This window comes from Solanum verrucosum, unplaced genomic scaffold, assembly GCF_900185275.1.
Source record: "Solanum verrucosum unplaced genomic scaffold, falcon-dt-bn FXZP01000062.1, whole genome shotgun sequence".
Lineage (NCBI taxonomy): Eukaryota > Viridiplantae > Streptophyta > Magnoliopsida > Solanales > Solanaceae > Solanum > Solanum verrucosum.
Genome location: NW_026020477.1, coordinates 4,773,842 through 4,784,926, shown reverse-complemented (window position 1 = coordinate 4,784,926; position 11,085 = coordinate 4,773,842). Strand labels below are relative to the sequence as shown.

General features: G+C 34.3%; 1 protein-coding gene across 1 annotated transcript; it reads left to right on the top strand.

Annotated features, from left to right (window-relative positions):
• The first annotated feature begins 1,010 nt into the window (after nt 1–1,010).
• LOC125809361 (22.7 kDa class IV heat shock protein) lies at nt 1,011–1,978 on the top strand. The gene has a single exon (XM_049489017.1). The coding sequence runs from the start codon at nt 1,241–1,243 to the stop codon at nt 1,832–1,834; it is 594 nt and encodes a 197-aa protein (XP_049344974.1). The 5' UTR covers nt 1,011–1,240; the 3' UTR covers nt 1,835–1,978.
• Nucleotides 1,979–11,085: the final 9,107 nt, after the last annotated feature.

Here is an 11,085-nt window from a genome sequence, read left to right as displayed (position 1 = left end):
GAAGTTGTTAGATACGTCATAGGTTTCATGAAGTGTTAGATACGCCATAAGTTTCATGATTTTTTAAGGAGTTTATTTTTTACATTTTTATGGTTGGAATATTGTCATATTTTTTGTGTTTTATTGTGATAATTGCAAAACAGTTAGGTTAATATTTCTATTTAGATATTTATACTTTTACTTGAAAAAAACTTAATAAATATTATAAAGATAATTTTATTTGTGGATTTGATTAACAAGTAGTAACATTAACATCATGTAATATTGTTTTATCGATATTTATGATAATATTTTTAAATTATAATTTATAATTTAATTTAATAATTATAAAAAAATATATAACTTTTAAAAAAATGGGCTGGCCCGGCAAGCCTGTAGCCCACGTACTTGTGGGTTGGGACGACCGTTTTCTGACCCACACCAAAAATGGGCTAGCCTGACTTGGCCCGTAAAATGTCAAAGCTTGTATGGGTTAGCCCGGATGGGGTGGGCTAGCCCATATTGACAGCTCTATTTGACTAGAATTAAATAATATAAGGTAAAGGGTAAAATAGTATTTTGAAATATTATGTAAAGATATAATTGAAAAAAGAAATTAAGTAATAATGGAAACACACCAAATTGGTTGTCCATAAAATAGGGGTTTTCGTTGTTACGTAATAACAAAATTTAATACTACAATACAATACATTTTAAATAACAATCAAAACAAATATTGTAGGTATAGTAACGATACAATACAATACAATGGATAACAATGATCCAAACAGAGAATAAGAATCAATAAAAAAAAAAGTTAAACCGCAACATAAATCGTAAACCAATAACCATTAAGAAGAGACAATATTTTAAAGGTTTATTTTTACTTTCTTGAATTTCATATGGAATTAAATTAACATAAAATAAATTGAAACGAGAGTCTTTTCTTTTCTTTTTTCGAATATGAATGTCTGAATTTTATGTGTTTATATTTGGGTAATTAGTTATATTTATATTTCTACAGAAGACATGCAGAGAAACCTCTGGAAGGGTATAGTAAATTCCATTTACTCGTAAGCTGCTGGAAGTTTCGCAAGAAGTCTCAACATTTTCCGAACTTTCAAGATTCTTAAACAGTACACCCTTTTTCTCTATATAAATTGCACCAATCAAACCCCCTAACTCAATCAACAAATTATCACAGAAAATCATCAATCAAATACTAAAGAAGAAGAAGATCACCAAAACTACATAGTATAGTATGAGGGTCATCAGCAAATTAACATTGCTCATCATTTCAATTGGTTGCATTTTCCAGGTATCATCACTAGGCGCAGATGCCTCATCACTTCTACCATTAATCTTAGACCAAATGATTGGCAGCAATCCTGCTAATACATTTCTTGATCCATTCAAAGTTTTGGAACAAATACCATTCGGATTAGAAAACAGAGAGGAGACTACTCTGCCGCTTTCTATTGCGAGAGTCGACTGGAAAGAGACGGCGGAGGGGCACGTGATAAGCATAGACGTACCAGGATTGAAGAAAGATGATATAAAGATAGAGATTGAAGAAAACAGAGTGTTGAGAGTGAGCGGAGAGCGGAAGAAAGAAGAAGAGAAAAATGATGAGCAGAATCATTGGCATTGTGTTGAAAGGAGTTATGGAAAGTTTTGGAGACAGTTCCGTTTGCCGGAGAATGCTGATATTGATACAATGAAAGCTAAGCTTGAAAATGGGGTGCTTACTATTTCTTTTGCTAAATTGTCTGCTGATAGAATTAAAGGTCCTAAAGTTGTCTCTATTGAGAGCAAACAAGAAGGAAAAGAGTCCTCTGTTAGAGAAGAGCTTTGATTTTATGAGTTACTCTGTTTTCTGTTCATCATCTGTTCCTCTGCTTTAATTTGATGTTTTCTAGTATTTTGGTATGTGATATGTAATAAAAGATGCTTAAATGTAATCTTATTTTGAAATATTATATATATTTTTAATTTGAGATTTTCTAGTTCTTCTTGGATTGATCCCTTTAATATTATAGTTCACATTCAAGTTATTAAGTTGAAGTCTAAAATTCTCTCTCTGTACAACTCTCTTTTTCCACTGCTAAGTTCAACCTATCACTAACGGCTCTTTTGAGCTGGTTACGGCTATCACCGGCCAGCTCCGATGAGCCCTATGGGCAACACACGTAACACCAGAGGAAGCCACAACCCTAAACTTCCAGATCCGGCGAACAAGACTAGACCGCCTCAACCAGAGGACTTTCCACCTCTCAGAACCAAGCCCATGGAAATAGACCAAACCCACAATCACAATGGAAAGGACTCGTATGCAGGTGCTCTAGGATACAGAATGGGAAATCGATCAAAACTGAAAATAAGGCTCCCTCCAAGAGCGCACGAAATCATAGATGGCAAAGCAGTCGTGGTATTTACAAAGGAGGAACACGAGCTTCTGGCGGACACCTGTCGATGGACAATAATCGGTAAGTTTTCTAGAGAAAGACCAGCCATCGATAGAATCAGATCCGATTTTACTAAGGTTATCACTACCAAAGGGGAAGTTAAAGGATAGATATCATGTTTTTATTGATCTTGAAAATGAAGAAGACTTCAATGATATCTTTTCCAGAGATTCTATTGCCTTAAATGATGATGTTGATATGAAGATCTTGAAATGGACCCCAAATTTCAAACCAAATGCTAAAAATTCTTTAGCACCTGTGTGGATAAATCTCCCGAATTTACCTCGGCATTACTATGAATGGGACGCCCTTTGTAGAATTGTGGATCCCATAGGGGTCCCGTTGATCATGGATAAAGCGACGACTACGAAAACAAGGCCAATCACAACAAAGTTAAGAGTTCAAATTGATCTTGCAAAACCTCTGATCCATACAGTAAGAGTAGAAGTAAGAAATCTTTCTGGTGAAGAAGAGACTTTTGAGCAAAATATTGAATATGAAACACTGCCAATCTATTGCTCCCACTGCAAAGTTCAGAACCATTCTACTGAAAACTAAGGTTAGAGAACAACAATCTAACAAAGAGGGAAAACGAAAAGAGGATGTAGATACCCACACCAAAAGAGGAAGCCAGAGCCTTCAACGACAACAAAAACATAGATCAATGGAGCAACAAAATGGATCAAACACCATGCCCATGGAGGAAAGCTCTAATCCCACTAAAAACAAAGATGAGGGATGGCATAATGTGGTAAAGCGAAGGGGAAAGGAAATCAATTCAAAGGAGACACCAAATGGGAAAAAGTTTACTATTGACAACAATACGACCAAAGTAACCAGTAACTTCTTCAATATCCTCCAAGACAAGGAAAATGGGGACATGGAAGATGCAGAACCTAGCCAAGTGAACCTGGAAGAACATGATACTTCAGCAAATCAACAAAATCAAGTGAGAAGCTCAAGGTGGGACAAAGCTCAAAAAGAAAAAGAAGGCAGGGCTAGCAAAAGACACCAACCAAAGCTCAACGTTAGAAGTACAAGAAGTGGAAATGCTACTAGTATTACCAATCCTGAGGCAGAACTAGAAGGAGAAACGTTGAGTTTAGTTATTAAAGATCCCAAAGACATACAAAATAAAAGGAAAAAGTTCACCGGAAAAGTTTCTATCCCGAAAGAAGTCACACTCCAAGGTGAATTCAGAGATGATGATAGAATTATTAGGAAAAAAGAGGCAGATCAGCTTACAAAATGGGCCTCACTCACTAACAAAATGGGAACTCGCGAAGACACTATTAGCCAGGGAGCCAATTGGAAAGGAGAAGTAAATACTGAAACTCATGGAATGTATAATAAACAAGAAGGTGGATACAACAACAACAACCATGAACCCCGGATAAACAACACAGAGAGCCTAGAGAAAGAGATGAATATGAAGAAGTTTATCATGATGTGGAAGTAATGGAAACAGAGTTTGAGCTTACTCATACCAAAGAAGAAGGCCAAACCATGTTAGATAATGAGGCCATTAGATAAACCAACAGATCGAAATCTCAGGACACTGGTAACAGTTTAACCTCTCAAGTTCAACAAAACATTAGAGTTTACAACAACCTATCTCCCAGGAACAATCAGAATCTTGGCAAGATTTATGATCAAAGTCACACCATGACAGAAGAACTCAAAAACACTCAAACTACTTCTACCCTTGAATATATCTAATGATTGATACACTATCATGGGATAGAAGAGGGATAGGATCAGCAGGATCTCTAGAAAGACTCCAAACATTTCAGCAACAGTATCAGATTGCTTTAATATGTCTACAAGAGCCAATGGTGGACAGTAGAAAGATGGAAAGATTCAAAAGGAAGTTATGGATCATAGTTACTGCAATTGCTCTAATAAGATCTAGATTCTTTGGACAGTTGAAGTGGACATCACTATCTTTCAAGATAAAGAACAACATGTTCTGATCAAAGCCACCCATCTTAACAATCAGCCCCATATTCTTGACTGTAATGTATGCTAAATGCACCGAAGACCTTAGAAGAGAACTATGGAATGATTTGAGAGAAATGGCTAACAATATCCAAGGAATCTGGGGTGCCATTGGGGATTTCAATGTTATCACCTCAATTGAGGAGAAAAAAGGAGGTAGAAGCTACAGACTGGAAGATAGCCTTGATTTTTTAGAATGTCTTAATGACTGTGGGCTTCAAGATGCAAGCTACAATGGTTCTATATACACTTGGTATGATAATAGGGATCCTCCTACTACTATATGGAAGAGACTTGATAGATTAGTCTATAACTCTAGCTGGTTTGACTCTATCTCTAACACTTCAGTGACTCATTTTTCTAGAACCAGCTCTGACCATGTTCCCCTTCTAGTCAAGATAACAAATGAAACCACCTATTTTATAAGATATTTCAAATTTCTGAACTTTTGGACTGATCACCCTAACTAGCTTAAGACTGTACAAGAAAGTTGGGAAGGAAATATCTATGGAAATCCTATGTACATTCTTCATCAAAAAATCAAAAGAATAAGTAAAGATCTTAGCATTTGGTCTAAACTAACTTTTGGGGATATTTTTGAAACTCCAAAAAAATTAGAAGCAGATATCAGAATTCTTGAGGATACTTGTGTGAATAACAACACCCCAGAGAACAGAAGTGAGCTCTCTAGATGTAAGGCTGAATTCATTAGATATCTCAAGATTCAAGATAGTATTTTGAGACAGAAAGCCAGAGCTAATGGTTTGAAGAAAGGGATGTCAACACTACATATTTCCACAATATTATGAAAGAAAGGAGAATGAGATTGAATATCCCAAAAATTATGGATGAACATGATAAATGGATTGAAGGAAATAATAGCATTATTGAAGTTGTTGTTGGGCATTTCAAAAATATGTTTACTCAAGATACTCATCATTCCAATTTTGAAGGTCTAGATTGTATTGAGAGGTGCATAACTGAAGATGATAACTCTATGTTAGCATTTATCCCCACTATGCAGGAGATTAAAGATTACATATTTTCCATTGATAAAGATAGTGCTCCAGGTTCAGATGGACTAAGTGGACATTTTTATCAAAGTGCTTGGAACATCATAAGTTATGACCTCTACAGAGCAGTTGAGTCTTTCTTCCAGGGTGCAAAACTTCCTAAGTTTATCACTCATACTTGTTTGGTTATGATTCCCAAGATAGACCACCCCCAGAAGTTTACTAACCTGAGACCTATTTGCCTTTGCAATGTATTCAGTAAAGTCATTTCTAAAATTCTCAATAACAGAATCTCCAGCTTACTCCCCAAAATCATATCCAAGAACCAATCTGGTTTTATCAGAGGGAGGGGAATTTCTAAAAATATCCTTCTAGCACAAGAAATTATCAATGATATTAAGAATCCTGCTAAAGGAGGAAATGTTGTGCTAAAATTAGATATGGCCAAGGCTTATGATAGAGTCTCTTGGGAGTTCCAATGCCAGGCTCTAAAGAGATTTGGTTTCTCTGAGTGGTGGACTCATCTGATCTACAATTTCATATCAAGTAACTGGTATTATGTTATTGTTAATGGGAGAAGACATGGATTTTTTAATTCTAGTAGAGGCTTGAGACAAGGAGATCCAATATCCCCACCATTATTTATCATCAGTGTTGAATTGCTCTCTAAAATGCTAAATAACTTGTATGATAAACAAGGCTACAAGGGGGTTCTATATGAACACTAATGGCCCAAGGATGCATCACTTATCCTTTGCAGATGATACTATTCTTTTTTGTAATGGTAGCAAGAAACCTCTTGAAATGATGCTTAAAACTCTGAAAGTATATGAGGAAGTTTCTGGACAACTACTCAATAAGGAAAAAAGTTGTTTTGCAGTGGCTATTAATACCAAAGCTGCCACTATTAACAGGCTCAAAAATATTACTGGTATGAAACATCAGCTCTTTCCAATTAGATATCTTGGTTGCCTTCTTATTACTGGTAAAAAAAAATCTCTCTCTACTCAAATATGGTAAGCAAGATCATTAACAAGATTAGAGATTGGCATACTAAATTTCTTTCCACCGGTGGAAGAGCTATTTTGATTAGACATGTTCTCCTTGTGATGCCAATTCATCTCCTTGCAGCTACCAACCCTCCCAAAGGTACCATTGAGCTTATAGAGAAGTACATTGTTAGATTTTTTTTTTGGACAGGGCAAGACACTAGAGGTAAGTATCATTGGGCCTCTTGGAAGAACTTGTGCTACCCTTATGAAGAGGGTGGAACGAACTTCATAAATCTTGAAGACACATGTCATGCTTTTCAAACAAAATAATGGTGGAACCTCAGAATCACTACTTCACTATGGAAGAGTTTCATGGAAGCTAAATACTTCAACAATATGCATCCTATCAAGGCCCAATGGAGCAGAGGACAACCACAAAGTAGGAAAGTTCTTTGCAACATTAAAGAAGAGGTGGACAAGAACATCATATGGATCATTGGGAGAGGAGAGGTGGACTTTTGGTATGACAATTGGACTAATATTGGCCCTCTATATCTTTTGTTTCCTGATAATGTACAACAACAACAAATCCGTAACAAAGATATCTACATTGATAGAATGTGGGATTGGGACAAGGTTCATAATCAACCTGATGCGGACACTAAAGATAAAACTAGAGAGCTTAATATTGTGTTGCATAGCAACAAAAGAGACAACCATTTGGATCCCTAACACCAATGGAAATTTCACTATTAAATCCTCCTGGAGCAATTTTAGGCCAAGTAACAGTAACAATTTTATAAAAAACATTTGGCATAAGGATATTCCTTTCAAATCTCCTTCCTCAACTGGAGAGTCCTTAGAGATAAACTTTCTACCAATGAAAGAGTCTCCAGGTTTGATATTCAAGTTGATTGTACCTGATATTGTTGTAACAACAACAATAAAGATCATATCATAGAAGACACTAACCATCTTTTCTGTCAAGGTGACCACGCTAAAAGAATTTGGAGTTTTTTTGCAGGTCCTCTAGGAATCGATCACACCAGCAGGAGCTACAAGATGATGTTACTTAATTGGTGGAACTACAAGTCCCACAATATTTTTGCTACCTATATAACCAAAATTCTTCCTTTAATCATAGTGTGGGAGCTATGGAAAGCAAGATGTAGTAGAAAGTTTGAAAACTTAAGGGTATCCTTCTATAGGACCAAGACTAATGTTCTAAATACTCTTGTGCAGGTTCTAAAAATGAAGTTTAGAAGAGCCAACTTAGGAGAGGAATGGAGTGCAATCTGCAATGCTTGTGAAGCAAACATTGAGCAAAGAGTTTCCAGAGCTATCAAATGGAACAAGCCTCCCCCCCCCCCCCCCCCACATTGTTAAGTTAAATAGTGATGGGAGTTGTTTACGTGGTATAAGTGGAGGAGGGGGAGTGGTCAGAGACAATGAAAGAAGAATTATTTGTGCTTATTCAATACCTCTGGGACCAGGAACATCCAACATGGCAGAAGCAGCTTCAATGTTGTTTGGCATAAAATGGTATGTAAATAATGGACATAGTGTGATCATTGGAGAAACCGACTCTCTCCTCATTACCAAATGCGTCAGAAGGGAATGGAAAGTGCCTTGGAGGATTCTACACATCATCAATGAAATCCAAGAGTTAGTTGAAAAGAATGGATTTGAAATCAAGCATTGTTTTCGAGAAGCCAATAGACCAACTGATAAATTGGCAAGCATGAGCCATAATTTTGAGTCAATCCATGTCTTATATTCTCATACTGAGCTTCCCAATCAAGTAAAGGGGCTAGTCAATATGGACAAATGGGATATTCACTCTTTCAGGATCAAAATGGACAAACCATCCCATATCATCTACGATCCCCCATAGGTTTTGACTAAGTATAGCTTAGTGAACTCCCCTCAATGATCATGTACAAAGTTTGGTATGCCAAACTAAAATTGTAAGTTTTTGCACATCAATGATCAATGGAGTTAAAAAAAAAATTAGTTCACATTATGGTTTTGGTTTAGGCTAGTAAATTTTATGCCGTATATCACATTGAATTAATTTGGTTCGGTTTAGTTTAATTTGGTGTTTTTAAATTCAGTTTTTTTTTTTTGAGTAAATAAAAAATTAAATCTGAATAAAATATTAGTATAAGATGTTTAAAATTTTAAAAGTAGGTGAAGGATGATATGTTTCGCTATTTCATGTGCTAATTAAAAGATTATATTTATTTTTGTCAAGATTTTTGTGTTCCAACTACTTTTTCTCGAGAAAAACAAAGACGAAGAATATTTGAAGTGAACTATTGAATTGTACATTGACAAAAATATATTTTGATTTTTCTTGATAAATAATATTTGAAGTGAACTATTTAATTGTATTTGAAGTGAACTATTGAATTGTACATTTATTGCTATTTTAATTTGTTCACGGTTGATTTAATTGTTATTTGACTTTTTTATTTTTAGTTAAGAAAATGTCTATAAATATATATTATTTTTTAAAAATAAATAAATAAGAATTTGGTTCTTCGGTGTTTCGAAATTCTGAGATCTTTACATCGAACATCATACCAAAGAATTGAATTTTGAAAAAATTATACCGACACCAAACCGAAGAACTAATTCGGGCCCACGATAATTTTGTTTGATTCTGATTAAAACGACATAATATGATTTGATTTTAAATTTTGAGCAAAATAGAGGCATAATTGAAAAATTAAGAGTTGATTACATACATATAATTTTAAAATTATAATTATATATATAGGTATTTACTTTTAGATCGTGATTTAGGTATTTACTTTTATTATAATTGTTTTTTTTCCTTTACTCTTTAGTTTGATATGAATTTTTATTTGGATAATGTTATGAATTTATTTATTTTATGATTAAATATTTATTTACGTATGAGTTTTTTAAATTAATTATTGTTATTATTTAATTCAAATATCATAATTATCTAAACATACCATAACTAAATTTTTAGTTTTTGCTTAAAACATTTATGGTAAAAAAAAATATTATATTTCTTAGAAATAATTCTGTGAGGCGATGCATGAGGACCTTCGGTACAAGAAGGAGTTGGTTGTTATTCTTGATTGGGAAGTTCGAAAATTGAGGATAGTTGAAGAAGCCACTTGAAAATTTGGAATAGATATGAGGACAAGTACCCTCACTTGTTTGAGGATTCAGGTAATACTCCCTTCTTGATTTAGCTCACCTTTTTACTACTGATCATTTGGAGACGAATGATGGATAAATTGATATCTATTGTAATGACTTTTTTTATCATCAGGGGTGAGTTACTTTTAAAATAAATCGAACAAGAAAAATTTGAGAGTAGCGAATTGAAAATTTCAGGTTAGGCTATGTTTGGACGAAACATGAGCAAGATGACGTCTAGAAAAATTCAGTATAAGAATTGGGTAAAACATCTAAGTAGAATTGTTTGTGTTGTTTCTAAGACGTTAAGGAGTCTATAAGACTTTCTGCTATCGAATTCAGGTGAGTAGAATCCTGATATCGAACATGACAATGTTAAGATTTAAGGGTGTGTTGCGAAATGGACGATTTATGGAGAATTTCTGAGTTTCTATTCTGTGCAAGGTGTTACGACGGGTGAATTAATCTCGCTATAGGAGGTATTTCCTCTGGGGCAACACCGTTATAGTAAGACTAGACAGTTATAATTAGGTAAGTCCTTGTAAAGGTAGAAAGTTCTCTACAAGTGTCCATTCTTACGCAAGAATGTCTTGGGAAAGTGCAGAGGAGATCTAGGGAGATTATTGTTTTCCAGTTTTCCATCAAAATCATCCATAAAAATCACAAGAGTGTTTTAAAAGACTCTGTTGGAACTCGTCTCGAGGCTCACCTCAGGGCGAGGCTCTAGCAGAACACCATGAGACTCACGTGTGGGGCTTAGTTCAACAAGACTTATGCCCTACACACACTCGGGGCTCGTCTAACTGATCTTACACAAATTATGTGTTAAATTTTTAGTTAACAGTGTTGATCCTCATAATGCTTGAATAAATGCATGATACTTAATATTTTTTAAATTTATAGAATTAAGAAGATTGAGAGTAACTCAAATAACAAGTTGTTGTATCTCATCTTCATTATTTTGTAAGAGTTATTATACGTAACATTTCTTTTAAAATACATAACAAAATTTTACTTTTTCACTTATCATTGTCTTCATATTTTGTCATGTCTCAAAATTGTCATATTTTATTTAGCTATTTGAAAGTAATTTTATTTTGAAAAATTCACCCCACATATCTATTTAAGGCTTAATATTACAGCCTTTAGATGTACTTTTTTTATATTACTACTTATAACTGTTTAATTACAAGTATTAACAGATTAGTTTTAATTTATTTGATTTAATTAATTAGTTATTATTTTTATAATTACCTTACAATTAATAAGTAAGAGAAATAAGATAATCAATTGTCATTATCTCTTACACCATTTTAGGGATAACATTAATAGAGAATCAATTGTCATTATCTCTTAGAGAGATTTTTTTTCCCAGTTTTCACACCCCCACCCCCACGTTCCTCTTTTACATAGAACTAATTTTTTCTCTCTCACCATCTTCAACGATCGTCTTCTTCATTA